Source organism: Carica papaya, chromosome 6 (genome assembly GCF_054855325.1).
Source record: "Carica papaya isolate Zhongbai chromosome 6, ASM5485532v1, whole genome shotgun sequence".
Lineage (NCBI taxonomy): Eukaryota > Viridiplantae > Streptophyta > Magnoliopsida > Brassicales > Caricaceae > Carica > Carica papaya.
Genome location: NC_142314.1, coordinates 31,826,242 through 31,842,753, shown reverse-complemented (window position 1 = coordinate 31,842,753; position 16,512 = coordinate 31,826,242). Strand labels below are relative to the sequence as shown.

The 16,512-nt window shown below is 38.6% G+C and overlaps 1 protein-coding gene across 1 annotated transcript; it reads right to left on the bottom strand.

Moving 5' to 3' along the window:
- Positions 1–45: 45 nt before the first annotated feature.
- LOC110811268 (benzyl alcohol O-benzoyltransferase-like) lies at positions 46–2,567 on the bottom strand. The gene is made up of 2 exons (XM_088222162.1): positions 2,024–2,567; positions 46–1,064 (listed from the first exon to the last, which is right to left on the bottom strand). Exons 1-2 carry the CDS (start codon positions 2,468–2,470, stop codon positions 126–128), a joined length of 1,386 nt encoding a protein of 461 aa, XP_088078288.1. The 5' UTR covers positions 2,471–2,567; the 3' UTR covers positions 46–125.
- Positions 2,568–16,512: the final 13,945 nt, after the last annotated feature.

Sequence of the window (16,512 nt, the reverse complement as noted above, 5' to 3'; positions counted from 1 at the left end):
CTATAACCTTAAACTTACATATGTACATATTAACAAAAATTAAACTACACATCCAAATTATGCAAATATATATTTGTAAACAAAACATCCATCACCATAATACATCTTAATTACTTATACATATTTCACATGGCTGAAACAATAAACACTGATTTATTTTCTTCAGAAGAATCAACTGATTCACCTTCTAAAATCTCATTCATTAACTTCACAAATCTCTCCATAGCCGGCGCCGGCAAGCATACTGGCACTACAATCCCCTCCTCTCCCTTCTTATTCTTAAACGGTATATAGAAGCTCGCCACTCCAGGGACGGCCCCCACGCCACCCTTCGCCGGACCACCATACGCCGGCTCCCCCCACCCAAAGTCTATTGATCCAAACCCAGCTCGGGTCACGTCACTCACCAGGTAGCTCCGGACCACTGTGAAGTGTAGCCGACCCTTCGACACCAGTAAATCTGCCAGCGACCTCATGTACTCCTCTGTAACCATCCCTTTCGCCTGCTTCACTAACTGTAAAGTATACCCTAGTGGGTTTTCATATATCTTCTTTGCTTGACTAATGGCAACCGGAAACGCAAAACCATTGCCATAAAACCCGGTGGGTAATGGCGGATTGAACTTAGCACGGGAGTTAACGATGCAGATAACTCGCATTTCTTCTTCTGGGTCTGGTTGGAGGGCGATGGTGCGGCAACGCCAGAGACAGGCGGTTAAGATTTCGAAGGTGGAGGAGCGGCGGAGGTGAGGAGGGAGGAGACGACGGATGGCGGCCATTTCAGTTGGGCCGAAGAAGAAAGAGCGGTGGGTCATGTGATCGAGAGGGATGATGGTGCCTTTAGTGTCTTCTACGACGTCGTATTCATGGTGGGTGTGAGTGATTCGTGGCGGGTTTCTTGAAGATAGTAAGTGTCGTTCCCAGACAGGCTGGACGGATGGAGAGTTTGCCCCTCGAGCCATCTCCGCCACGGCAGTCATGAAATGGACGAGCCCAGGTGCGTCGCTCATGGTGTGGTTCAGCCGGAGAGCGAAGATGAAGCCGCCGCATTTCAGGCGGGTCACCTGATATGTTTTTAAGAAATCAAAAGTTAAAATTAAAAGATAATTGCATATAGTTGAAGATTTTACATGTACATAAACATACATATATATGTACATGTATAGATACATACATATACGTACATATATATATATATATGTACATAAATCAAAATTACTTGGTAAGTTGTGAAATGCCAACTTCATGCGGAGTTGAGTTGGACTTATCAGTTGTGTTTCATGCCATGATTCGGACGGGATACCGTGCATGACGTGACACTTGGTTTTTCTTTTATATAAATTATTTAATTTGCGTAATTAATCTATTGGAATTTTTTAATATTTGGATTAATAATAATGGTAAATGGATAAATAAGGTTATATTGAAATTTAATTGGTTCCTTATTTTTTTTAATTAATAATTAAAGATTATTGGGAAAATTTTAAAAAATATATTACCTCTAAGTAACATTTTATTGAAAATTAGAGGAAGAAGATATAGTGATTAATAGAAATAATGAATTTTAATTTTTATATTTATCACAAAAAAATTTTAAGTACGTAGATATATATAAATTTTAATATAATTTGTAAATTTTAAATATATGAATTAAAATTAAGTATAATTTATAAATAATAATTAAATTTAAAATATAAAAAAACTGTAAAAACATATGTTTAAATCAAATACATAAACTATGTAATTATTATTTTAAATCTAGTACATTAATTACTTAAAAAAATTCTAAAAATATATATATATTAATTATCGTATTTATAATCTATATTTAATTTAACTCAAAAAATATAAAAATATGTAATTATTATTTTAAACGAGATTATCACAAGAAATAAAATATCAATTTTAAATTAACAATTAAAAATCATTATAGTATTTATATAATTTAGTTTTATAAAAAATGAAAAAAAAAGTTTAAAAATTAAAAAATATATATTATTTAAGGAAAATAAAGAGATTATACTTGAATTAACAACAGAGGAGTGCCCAGAACTGCAGATGAACCAGGAACATCATAAAGAAGCTCCTCCAAGCCCGGAAATGGAGGTTGAAGATCATCACCAAACTCACCAAGCGTGACGTCCGCATCAGCTTCAATAAACAGAATCCCTTCGCCGGTGCACTCCACCATAAGTTTCCGGCCAGGACCTTCCCGGAGACGCCCGGCGAACGGATAATAGTGAACCAGAGTTTCTCCCAATGCACGTCTGATAACACTAGCTGGATCCTTGTCGTGCATGGAAGGATTGTTTCTGTAGAACTGAATTACAGGAATGTGAAAACGAAGACCCTCTTGATCGTCGATGTCGGAGAGCAGTTTTGTTTCGTGAGGAGTTGGTTTTGCCGGAGTTATCATCTCTGGTTTTTGCCTTCGAACGGTGAAGACAAGAGAGCTGGGTTTCTCCGCCATTGATGTACTTCCAGAGAAAGAAAAACAGAGAGAGGGTGTATATATATGTATATAATGATAGAGGTTGTACGATATGAAGGGTGGAAGGTGAAGAATTAAGAGGTACCGGGGTTATTTATAGGATTAGATTGTGTAAATTATCTGAGAGTGAAGTTGCAGTGTGAATTTCTTGTCGGGTCATGATTCTAATAAAGATTGACTTGACTTGTCGTGTGTGTGTGTGTGTGTGTCTGTGTGTGTGTATATTATATTTTGTAAAATTTAATATTTTTTATTTTAAACAAATTTAATACATTTATTTACCTTAGTTTCGATTTTCAAGTATATTTTATATGCAATTAATTAGTAGGTTGGTGTGAATTTAAAAATTAAGAAATTTATATATATATATATGTATCTATATGTTGTCTTTTGTCTTGACAGATTTTAAAGTGAATTTGTCTGTATATAGTTATAAAAAGACTTGGTTTTAAAAATAGATCTGAGACTACAAGAGGCAAAACCAGATAATTGAGATAAAATGCACACTCTAACTACAATCAGAATATAGCACTTGATGTGTATATATATATATATATATATATGTGAGTTATATAAAATGAACATGTGGGAAATATAAAGGCCCACGACTTCGTAACTTAGTGATATAAAATACAGAATATATGTATGTATATGTACATATATATATTATACAGGACATGGTGAGTTTCTTGTTTATTTCTTTCTTGGACATAATTAAAAAGCATCTTCCAAGCAAGTAAGTGAAAGAAATTCAAAAGACTTTTAAGAATCAAATTAAATAGAGGAGAAAGTCAATTTTTTTTAATAAGTATTTAGTTTGTCTTATTTAATGACTTCTTATTTTTAATTAATTAATATTTTATAAATTCCTCACATGAAATTACAAATGATAAATATAAAAAAAAAATTCACCTAAAATTTTAAAATGATTTATGTAATATTTTAAATATTTAAATTAGTCTTTAAATTAAATATGTACATTAATTCATATATGTTAAATGTAACACTCGAACCTGAAAATTTGACCCGAGATAATTTTATATTATTAAAATAATTTAATCTTTATTTTATTGTGAAAATTTTGCGAAAAAATGGATTAAGGATGAGGTTAAAAGCAATTCTTAATAAAATGGGTGAAACTGTAAATAAAGATAGGTATTTTTGAAATAAAATTTTAAAATATTGGATAAAATCGTTAAAAAAAAAAATACGGTCATGTGAGACAATCATGTTAGCAGCAACGGTGATGCAGAACATGCCACGTGGCGGACACACTGGTACCGATTCCATGCAAGAGGCCACGCGGGCGATCTATGTACTCGTGAATCCAACAGTCCATATCGCATCCCACACGCACGGATAGTCCATATGCATTTTCCCATCAGGCACAATCGAATGATCAGATTCAATCTAATCAAGCAGTCCAAATTCATTCCTCGAAAAAGACAGATCCAACGGACAGGAGAGGGCCACGTGCCCCTGCATGGACGACCCAGATCAACTTAGGGAGGGTACTTAAATCTCACATTCCAGGAAACTCTAACCTTAACTGCATCAGTCCTCGCCAGAGAAGAATAAGAAGGGCAGCCAGAAAGAAACTGACTATTTTTGCTGCTGAATCGGAGCCACTACCTATAACACCTAAATGTTATTATTTTTATTTTGTAATTATTTGAATTATTTTTTATTTTTAATTAATTTAATTTTATGAAAATAAAAATAACAATAATGATAAAATTGGGTAAAAATATTATTTGGATTTAATTGAAATTGATTTTGGAAAAAATGAGTGAAAATTTGGATTCTGGGGGTGTTTTTGAAAAGAAAATCAGAAACTGGGGTTCAAAACGTAATTTAAAAAAGTTGTGCCATGTCAGCACTACGTCAGCAGCCACGTCAGCGGCCCGGTCAGCAGCCCCAGCCATCCAGGACGTGCCGCATGGCAAGGAAACACTGACCAGGGGACGGGCCACGTGGGCGATCCGTGTGCGCGCGATCGGACGACCCATATCTGTTCCCGCGCGCACGGACGGCCCAGATTCACGTGGACGGACGGCTCAGATTCAATCAGGCACGGACGACCCAGATTGCATCGCGATGGACGGTCCAGATTTAATCCCAATTAAATCGCGATTGAACGGTCCAGATTTAATCTTGATGGACGGTTGAGATTAAAAGACAAAGGGTATAAATAACCCCACCCACACCTGACCACAAAAACCTTAGCTGCCAGTGCCTCGCCGGAGGAGCCGGCCGCCGCCACCCGCCGCCGCACCGGGGAAGTTTTTGACCGCCCATCGAGGTAAATTTTCTCTCCCTTGCTCGTTTTTTGATGCTGAGTCCGCTTATGGCCAAACCGAAGCCAAACCACCGGCCAAACGGCCGGAAAACACAGCTGAAACCCAGCTGTGCCACTGCGCCCCTCCTCAGTTTTTGCCTCTGATGAGGACCTTCTCGGCCTCCGTTCGATGCAAATTTTATACCACTGTGATCACCGTTCTTTTCTCTACAGGTTGATCAGAGCCAAACATCAAAACGCGACTCACGCCGGAGGAGCCGTCGCACCCGAGAGCACCGTTGCCGGTAAGTCTCAGTTTTTCGTATTTTTTGGCCCATCGAGGGCCCTAGGGTTGTCTTATCACATGGACCGATGTAAGTGTGGCCGAATTCGGCCAAAAACGGCCAACTCGAGGCGAATCGCCGCCGCAAGTAGCGGCGGTGTTGCCGAAGCACGGCGGAGCCGCCGTGCCAGAATTCTGATATTGGCCGAAAGGGGGCCCTAGGTTTGATTTGGGATTTTTTGGGTCACGTGCAGGTACCGGTAGTGCTTTTCAATTTTTCGAAAAAAATTCAAGAAAATTAGGGACAGCCCGTAGGCGCACTGTAGAGTCGATTTCAGACCCCGAAACAAATAAGGATCTCTCACCCTATTTCCTATCACGGTATTAAAGCTAAATAAATAATTAAACTGTACTTTGTGACTTTATAAATGTATAATTGATTAAGGTTGCCATGGGGCCCGAGTCTGATACAGTGTTGGTCTATTATTGTTTGATCTAATTTTCAATATTAAATACAGTGTGATGTTTGAGATAATTATGTTATGGTCTTGTATGCATGAATCATGGTTTCTTTTATTACAGTTTGTATTATAGTGAACTCGATACGGTGTTGTCTTGTTTTGGTGTCAATTACTGGTTTATATGTTGTGCATGATTGGATGATTGAGATCAATGAAAAAGGCAAAAAGGTTATGTGAATTGATAAATGGATAATGTGGATAGTCTGACTAGATATCTTGAGAGATGGTGGACGGACCGGGTCCGTAGGGAACCCTACCGGGAACGTGGTCTCTCATACCGGACGGGGTATGGAGACCTTATGTATTTTGGTGCCCATACCAGACAGGGTATGGAGACGGCCCGTTTCACCCTCATACCGGACGGGGTATTGAGGTTCATGGTTTTGGCGCCCATACCGGACGGGGTATGGGGACGGCCCTGGAATCAGGTTATAAATATTAAGGGTTCATGGGTAGCGGGACCCCTATGGATCCCCATGGATACTAGTAGGCTGGTAAAAGAATAAAATATGTTGTTTGATGATTGAAATGCAAAGGCATGATAAGTGTTATGTTATAAAGTTTATATGATTTCATGATAATGATAATGTTATTGTTTTCATATGTTGCTTTCATGGATCTCATCGAGATAAGTGGACAGTAAAGGTTTTTATGTTAATAAACGAGTTTCTTATAAATTATGCTCCATAACTATATTTATAGTTCTTATCTCGAGTATCTCTTTATGTTTGTTTGTTCTTTCATGTTTTAAGTACGTTTTGGTTATTGTGTAAGGGATGTTAATCAAAAATTTTATTACACTTCCGCATTTGACATTTTTAATACATATAATTCATTCAAATTTCCGGGACTGTTACACTACCGATGCCGAACATGTATTTTTTTTCCCTTTCTCGTTCAAAATTCAATTCTAAACTTACCTACACTCATAGCGGAGCTGAAAGGTCAATGGGTGAGCCAAAAAACATGAGCGAAGCTCAGCCGATCTGCCACGGTCAAAATCAAAAACCTTCTCTGATGAGCCCTTTCCCGCTTTCCGTTCCCCTTGATTTTTTGACCATTGTGTTCCTCGTTCTTTTTTTATGCAGGTTAGTCGAAGGAGAACCCCGGTCATGGAGTAGGAACAGAGGAGCTGCCACACTCAGAGAATCTTCTGCTGATAAGGTTTTGGTTTTTGCCTTTTCCGGCCAATAAGGGCCCCCTAACTTATTTTTTGCAGTTTACATGCAAAATCGCCCAAAACCGGCCGAAAGTGGCTAGGTCAAGAGGAACTGTCGCCGTTGCAGAACCTTAAATTGGTCGAAAAAGTTTTTAAAATGTCTATTTTTACATTTTTGGGGTATTTTTGGATACGTGATGTGTAATACTCGGGCCCAAAAAATGACTCGAGATAAAGTTTTTATTTTTTAATTATTAATTTAAAATAATTGATTAATTTTTTTTTATTTTTATTTAAGTAGAATTTTGAGAAAAATGAATTAGGGACGAGATTGAAAATAATTTTTGAAAAAATGGGTTAACATTTGGATTCTGGGGATGTTTCTTAAAGAAAAATTAAAAAGTTCGACTGCATAGGACTGTCCAATCAGCAGCCTTGACAAACTGGAGCGCGTCACGTGGTAAGGCGCACTGACATCGGTGCCACGCAGGAGGCCACGCTTCCTATCCGCGTGCTCCGTAATCGGACAGTCTAGGATCGATCCCCTGCATGTGGATAGCCTGAATTCGTTTCTCCCTTAGGCACAATTGGATGATCGAGATCAATTACGATGAACGGTTCAGATTCGTTTCTTTTTTGTGCATGATCGGATGAACAAGATCGATCACGATTGACGGCTCAGATGAACGCGAGATAATTATAAATATTTCGCATCACAAGGAAACTTGAACTCTAGCCGCTAGCCCTTGCTGGAGAAGAAGAACTAGACATTGGAGAAGGAGGCCGACCACCAACCGCTGCCGCACCGGAGCCACCACCGACTGCCAAAAAAGGTAAAAATTCTCCATACTTGCTTGAAATTTGATTCTGAGTACTCTTGTGACCAAATATAAGCAAGAGGAATGACGGGTGAGCTGGAAATCGTGGATAAAATCTGGCTTACTACTGCGATTAAAACCCAAAAATCCCTCTAATGAGCCCTTCTCGATTTCCGTTTCACATAATTTTTCGATCATTGTGTTCACTGTCATTTTCTGTGCAGGGTAGCCGAAGAAAGAACCTCAGCCGCAAAGGAGGATGGCGAAGCCACCTCACTCAGAGGTCCCCCCCCAACTAATAGGTTTGATTTTTTTGTGATTTTCCAGCCAACCGAGGATCCTAACGTATTTTTCTGCATTGATATAGCCAGAACCGATCAAAACCGGCCAGGTCTCGGTAAATTACCGTTGTGGGCGACAGCACCACTGTGTCGGAACTCCAAAATTGGCTAGAATGAGTTTTGGACACTGATTTTGGATGTTTTGGGATATTTTTAGGTATGTAACGAGTATTTTGAATTCCACAGGAAAAATTCAGAAAATTCAGTACCCGTTAAGAGGCGTAGTAGACAGCTCAACATCTTGAAATACTGATTCAAGTAAGGATCTCTCATCCTATTCTTCGTTATGGTAAATTGAGGCTTAACGATGTATAATTTTATGTTTTTGTGAAAAACTAAAAAATCTTGAAAATAATTATAGGTTACTAGTGAAGCCGAAACTTGTTAGTTCATAATTATCTTGATTTCCTGTTTATTTTCCTGTACTGTCTTACTTGCTTAATTTTCGTATAGTATATGTTCTTAATTTATAGTTCAATAGTCTTATTAACTTATCTGGTTATTTTGGTTATATACCCTCAGCATGAATGTAGTTTAATTTATTTATGAATGTGATATGAGATATTGGTATGAGTTTGTTGGTTGTTTGTTGATGAAAATCTGTATGTGAAAGATTTAGTGATTACCCAATGAAATGATAGATGGGCCTGGTATATAGGTAATCCTACTATGAACGTTACCTCAGTCAGACAGGACTGAAAAATCCTTTACCGAAAAAGTTTGGGAGATATGGTTCACCCTCATACCAGACAGGATATTGAGATGATAGAATATTTGATGCTCATTACCAAACGAGATATGGGAATGGTCGGTCAATTGTAAAATTGGATATTGAGTTCACAAATAGGGGAGACACCCCTATGCACCCCTAGAGGTACCAGTAAGTAGATAATAAAGGAAATCTATTGTTTTTTGTTCTCTTATACGTGAAATGAAAAGTTATATGGATATGAATCTTTATAGGTTGTCTTTGGAAAACTCGTTATGGTAAGTATTAAACAAATGTCTTCATATTTTAAATGTATTTAAATAAAGTGGGTTCCATTAGTTATTTTTCTGATTTTTTTTACCAATATTCAATTTTTTTACATGTAATTAGTATAATATTCTTACTAAACTAGTGTAACTCACCCTTTTATTAACTATGTCAGATTTTGATAACCAAAATCCAGATCCTGATCAGCAAGAGGGTTATGAGTAGTTTACTATCTGGACTCTCATCAAGTGCTAGTGAAAGTTGTCATAGGATGCTTAGTTATTCGCTTTTCATTTTATTTCTTTAATTTTTATTTATTTTTTAGAAGGGACATTCCTGTAACCCTATTGGACATTCAAAATTATTGTGTAAGGAATGTAAATCCTAACTCTATTAATCTCTTCAACATTTAATTTATGAATTTATTTCTCTTTAAGTTTTGGGCTTCTACAGTTGGTATTAAGAGCTGCGTTCCTTGGAATCATTCCTTGCACAAAGACTTAAAAACACCAAATACAAACTATCACTCAACCTTTTCTCTTGAAATGCAGGTACAAGAAAATGAAGAGGGAAGACCCCTATTAAATCGAGCAGCCCAGGATTACTCACTTCGAGAGGATATTGACCAACTCTTTAAGATGCTGGAGAGACTCATCTCTACCCCACAGACTTGGGAGAAAAGGAGGGAACTGTCTCACCCTCCCCCACTGCCACAATTTGAGCCACCATTGCAGTAGAAATATCTTGAGCAGCCACGGTACAACTCTGCTCCTCTACCGTACCATCCGACACCACCACAGTATAACCTGGTGCCTCCACCCTATCATCCAGCACCACCACAGGACTACTCAGTCCCTTCCCAACACAATTCAGTTCCTCTTCTATGGGACCCAATTCCACCGATGATGGACCCAGATTATATTGAAAGGTACAAAAAACTAAATTTATCTACCTTTGCAGGTGCATCCTCTTTTAAAAATGTCAAGTATTGGTTAGATGAGATAAAGAAGGCCTTCGCGACTCTTGAGGTGGTTCCTAAACAGAAGGTTGTACTTACCACTTACATGCTTGTGGGAGATGCAGGCCGCTGGTGATAGCTCAAACAAGCCACCCTACCTGATCCAGTCACTTAGGAATAGTTCCTAATGACCTTCAATGCAGAGTACCTCCCAAAGCACCTCTGATATTTGAAGGAGATGGAGTTTGTACACCTAGTACAGGATAAGATGACTATGTTGGAGTATGCTTGAAAGTTCCTAAAGTTGGGCTAATATTCCCCTGAGAGCATGATGGATGAGGGCAAGAAGGTAAGGAAATTTGAGTGGGGCCTCTGCACTGAGATCAGACCGCAGTTGTACATATTTGAGTTTAGTAATTACTCAGCCGTTCTGACCAAGACACAGCTAGTAGAGATGAACCTTCACATCTTTTCTCAAGTAATGGGGAATCTCGGACCTCCGATTTCACACCACAGACCAGCATCCACTGCATTGGTTCAGCAGAATAAGAGGTATAGGCCAGTAACTCAAGCTCCTCTTCAGGCTCAGGTAATAGGATGAAGTAGGATTTGCTAACACTGTGATAAGGATCATGGGGATCGACCCTCCTATTGTCTCAATAATACTTGTTACATATGTGGCAGTACCCAACATTACGTGAGAGAGTGCTCGCGAAATCAGAACTAGACCAGACATCCTATTCAGGGCAGAGCTTACAACCTAACTCAGCAGGATGTTGAAGCCAATACGGATGTGATACAAGGTACGTACACTATCTGTAATCACCTTACACATGTTTAGATTGATACTGGTACTTCAAATTCGTTTGTCTCACACACTTGTACACAAAACTCAAATATATCATCGGAAAGACTTGATTTTATGTTGTTTGTATCTACTCTTAGAAGTAGGACACTACTAGAGAATGTTATATACAAAGCTTGTATCATAAACATAGCAGGTAGTAAACTAAGTATGGACTTAATAGAGATTGACACGGGGAACTTTGATGTAATCCTAGGAATGAACTAGTTAGCGGCGTACCACGTCACCGTAGATTCTTTTCACAAGAAACTTGTATTCATCCCTCCTAATAAATAGTCATTTACAAGTTAATGAAAATTTTAAATATTATTTTTCCATGATAATTTCCTCATTATATAGTGCTTTAACTCTATTGTCTTTTCTACATTAGACAAACCTAAGAAAGAAGTGCATTCAAGAGATCCTAGTTGTCCGAGACTTTTCGGATGTATTTTCTGATGAACTACCCAAACTACTAGTAGATAGGAAAGTTAAGTTCACCATAAATCTTCAGTCTAGCACCCAGCCTATCTCTGTTGTCCCTTACTGCATGAACTGTGTTTAGATGAAAGAATTGAAGAAACAGATCAATGAATTGTAAGATAGTGAGTTCATCCAACATAACATATATATTTGGGGTGCTGGAGTCATATTTGCAAGGAAATGGGATGAGATGTTACGATTATGTATTGACTACAAAAAGATTAAACTGAGTTACGATCAAGAACAAGTACCCCATTCCCAAAATTGATGACCTTTTGACTAGTTGCAGGGTACCCAGGTCTTCTCTGAACTAGATTTACGTTCAGATTACCACCAGGTAAAGTTCAGGGCAGAAGACATTCCCAAGATTGTTTTCAGAACCAAGTACGGACATTATGAGTTCCTAGTCATGCCATTTGGACTAACCAACGCATCAACCATTTTTATGAACTTGATGAACAGAGTTTTTAGACAATTCTTATATCAGTTCGTCTTTGTATTTATCGATGATATCTTGATCTATTCAAAGAGCTGAGAAGAACACGCCACCACCTGACTCAAGTTTTACAGGTTCTCAGGGAGAAAAAATTATATGCAAAATTGAGTAAGTGTGAGTTCTGAATCGAGCAGACTACCTTTTTAGGACACATCATATTAAGGGATGGAGTATTAATAAACCCCAAAAAAGTTAAAAAAAGTACTTGGATGGGTGAAATTGACCTCGATTAAGGAGATTCGTAACTTTCTAGAAATGACAGGTTATTACCACAGGTTTGCAGAAGGATTTTCCATCCTAGCTGCTCATTTGACCCGACTCACAAAAAAAATGTTAAGTTTGAATGGAACGTGAACTGTGAAAGGACCTTTACAAAATTCAAGAAGCGGTTGATTACTGTACTCATGTTGGCTTTACCGAGTGAGACAGGTGGATATAGAGTGTACAGTGTTGCCTCCTACATGGGGTTGAGTTGTGTTCTGATGCAGCATGACAAGGTTATAGCCTATGGATTCAGATAATTGAAAGACATATTGCTTACCCATGGAAAGGGCAGACAGACACAGTACATAAGGATCCTTATCGTGAATGTTACCTCAGTCGGACGGGACTAGAAAGTTCCTTACCGAAAAAGTTTGGAAGATATGGTTCATCCTTAAACCGGACGAGATATCAAGATAATGGAATATTTTGTGCCCATTACCAGACGGGGTATGGGAACGGCCGATCAATTATAAAATTGGATATTAGATTCACGAGTAGGGGGGACACTGTAGCGCCCAGACCGAGGAGGAAAAAAAAAAAAAAGCCACGTCGGCAGCCACGTCAGCAATCCCGGCCAACCGGGGCCTGCCACGTGGCAAGACCACGTCACTCCGGAACGGGCCACGTTGGCGATCCGCGTGGGCGCGATCGGACGGCCCAGATCAATCGCGCGATCAGACGGCCCAGATACAATCGCACGGACGGCCCAGATTCAATAAAAAACGAACGGCCCAGATTAAAACAAAATGGACGGCTGAGATCAAAAGGCAAGGGGTTATAAATAGAACCCCCACAGCAGACCACAAACCCTAGCCGCCTGCCGCTCGCCGGAGAAGACAAACCAGAGGCCGACCGCCGCCACCCGCCGCCGCACCGGGGAAATTTCCGACCGCCGATCGAGGTAAATTTCATACACCCGACTCGTTTTTCCACGCTGATTCCTCCTGTGGCCAAATCGAAGCCAAAATCCCGGCCAAACGGCCGGAATACGCGACCGAAGACCAGCGGCGCCGCCGCGCCCCCTCTCAGTTTTTGCCTCCGACGAGGCCCTTCCCGGCCTCCGTTTGATGCAATTTTTATATCACCGTGATCACCATTCTTTTCTCTACAGGTTGACTGGAGCTGAATCACCAAACCACGAACCTCGCCGGAGAGCCGCCGCACCAGAGAGCGCCGCCGCCGGTAAGCTCCGCTTCTCCGTGATTTTTTTGCCCCCCGAGGGCCCTAGGGTTGTTTTCTCGTAGGGACCGATGCGAGTGTGGCCGAATTCGGCCAGAAACGGCCTAAAACAGCCAACCCGAGGTGAATCGCTGTCGCAAGCGGCGGTGCCGTCGCCGGAGCACGGCGGAGCCGCCATGCCGGAGTTGCTGTATTGGCCAAAAAGGGGCCCTGAGCCTAATTTGAGATTTTTTGGAACACGTGCAGGTACCGTTAGTGTGTTTCAGTTCCCCGGAAAAAATTCAGGGAAAATTAGGGACGGCCTGTAGGCGCACTGTGAATCGTATTCAGATCCCGAAAACAAGTAAGGACCCCTCACCCTATTTCCTATCACGGTATTAAAGTTCAAAATGATAAAACGGTATTTCTTGAATTAACACATGTGTGAAATTGCTTAAGGTTGTTAATGGAGCCCGAGTCTAGTGTGATTGATGATTTACTGTTATTTGGCCTGTTTTACAGCTTTAAATGCATTATGAGGTTTGATGTGTTCATTTCATAGTTTCGAGTGCATATATTACTGTTTTATTAATTATGGGTTGAAAGACTGAAGAACTGATACTGTATGTTGTCTGTTTGACATGAATTACGATTTGCTTGTTTAAATGTGAATTGATGACGCTTATTGAGGAAAAGGAAAATGAAAGATTGTGTAGACTGATAATTGTATGATGGGGTCAGCCTAACTAGATATCCTGGGAGATGGTGGACGGACCGGGTCCGTAGGGAACCCTACCGGGATTGTGGTCTCACATGCCGGACGGGGTATGGAGATCTTATGGTTTTGGCGCCCATACCGGACGGGGTATGGGGACGGCCCTGGAAACTGATTATGAATGTTAAAGGTTAACGGGTAGCGGGACCCCTATGGACCCCCATGGATACTAGTAGGCTGGTAAATGAGAAAAGGATATGTGGTATAATGATTGAATTACAAAAGGCGTGATAAGTGCTATGTTTTACAGCTTATATTATTCCATGATTGTGATAATGTTATTGTTTTCTTATATTGTTTCATGAATTCCACCGAGGTAAGTGGATGGTAAAGGTTTTATCATAAATAAAAGGATTTGTTGTAAATCATGCTCCATTGGTCTTTTGTGTTTTTCTACCCACATTTACCTCCGTGACGGTGAGATATCGTGATGTTCTTACTGGGCTAGTGTAGCTCACTCCTTATTTAACCATTTCAGATCAGGAAGATATGGTTCCCAAGCCCGTTCCGCAGGAGGACGACGAAGGGGATGCCTAGAGACTCTGTAGTCATACTCATAGTTTTATTTTCGAGTTTCTCTTTTAGTTAGTTTAATCTTTTATATTTTAAGTACGTTTTTGGTTTTCGTGTAAGGGATGTTAACTGAAATTTTGATCTCGCTTCCACATTTTATGTGTTTAAATGCTCATTTCATTTTCACATTTCCGGGGTCGTTACAGACACCCCTATGGACTTCCGAGTGTACCAGTAAGCAGGTAAGAAAGAAAAACTATTGTTTCTCGTTCTCTTATGCGTGAAAGTAAAAATTGATATTGATATGAGTCTTCATAGGTTATTTTTGAAAAACTCGTTATGGTAAGTATTAAACAAATGTCTTCAAGTTATAAATGTATTTAAATAAAGTAAGGGCTCCATTAGTTTTTTTTTCCTCATTTTTTACTAATCTTTAGTTTTTGTATCTGTGGTTAGTGTGATATTCTTACTGGACTAGTGTAGCTCACATTTTCATTAACTATTTCAGATTAAGAGAGTCAAGATCCAGATCATGATTAACAAGAGAGTTGTGAGTAGTTCACTATCCGAACTTCCTTCATGTGCTAGTGAAAGTTGTTCTAAGATGCTTAGTTATTCGTTTTTCCTTTTATTTTTTTAATTTTCGTTTGTCTTTTAGAAGAAACATTCTCGTACCCCCATTGGGCATTCAAAATTATTATGTAACAAATGTAAACTCTAACTCTATTAATCTCTTCCGCATTTAATTTATGAATTTATTTTTCTTTAAGTTCTGGGCCTCTACATGATGGGTATTTTTAATTTTCACAGAAAAAATTCAGAAAATTTGAAGATCACCAAGAGGTGCAGTGAAAAGTACGGTATTTCGAACATTGAACCGAGGTAAGAATTCCTCACCTTTTTTTTGTTATGGTAAATTAAAGTTTAATAATCAATAGTATTGTACTTTGTGAAAATTAAAAAAATCCTAAAATTAATTACAGGTTACCAGTAGAGCCGAAAATGGTCAGTATGTAATTGCTTATTTTATCTGCACTGCTCATTTATTGCTAGGTTGTTCAGTTTGCTTAGCACATGCACTTTGATTTATTGGTTTAAATTTTTTCTCATTTATTGATTGTCCAATCGTTTATTTTTATTTGTTGACTGATTTAAAATAAATGTTCTAATTATGTTTCTTAATTATTAAGGTATAAATTTGTATTATTTGCTTAAATGTCATTATATTGATCTATAAATATGAAATGAGATGTTTATATGCGATTGGTGATGGTTTAATAATGTGAATCTATGTCTGAAATACTTATTGGATACCTGAAAAATAGTGGACGGATCTGGTACATAGGAAAACCCTACTGTGGACATTACCTCAGTCGTAAGGGGCTGAGAAGTTCCATATCAGAAGAGGTTAGGAGGTATAGTTTACTTTCATACTGGACGAGGTATTGAGTGATCGGTACAAGGGGCGTCCACTACCAGACGAGATATAAGGACGACCGATTTATTGATAACTTGGATATTGGGTCCACGTATAGGAGGGATCCCTATGAACCCTCAGGGGTACTAGTAAGCAGGAAAGAAGGTAAATTATTATTATTGCTGATGTGAATATGAAATCACAATGTCATTCAGGTATTGTCTTCATAGGTAAATTTTAGAAACTCATAAGGGTAAGTATGAAATAACAGTTTTTAAGTTAAACGAGTTTATTTGAAAAGAAATAATTACTCCATTGGTTGTTTTATGATTTTTTACCAACTTTTGATTTGTCCTATCGGTTAAAGGTATTCTTATTGAACTAGTGTAACTTATTTTTCTATTTAATCATTTTAGATCAAGAAGACAAAGATCCAAATCCTAAATAGTATGAGGGTTATGAATAGAGGTCATCTCCCGGACCCTATTAGAGTTGCCCACCAGAGGTTAACTCTATAGGATTTTATTTCGTTTTGTTTTAACCATTTATTCCATTACTATGAACTGCTATAAAGGGACATTCTTATGACTCTATTGAGCATCATAATTTATTGTGTAAAGAATGTAGATTTTAGATTCTTAATTACTTTCAGCTATAGCTAACTGTAGTAATTAGATATTGGATAAAAAAAATTCTTTTATGTATGTATATATATGTATATAGCAATAATTATAAAT

Coding starts and splice junctions, on each gene's coding strand:
- LOC110811268 (XM_088222162.1), bottom strand. CDS start 2,470: ATGGCGGAGAAACCCAGCTCTCTTGTCTTCACCGTTCGAAGGCAAAAA. Junction 1,065..2,023: donor CTCCTCTGTTGTTAATTCAA/GTATAATCTCTT, acceptor AAAACATATCAG/GTGACCCGCCTGAAATGCGG.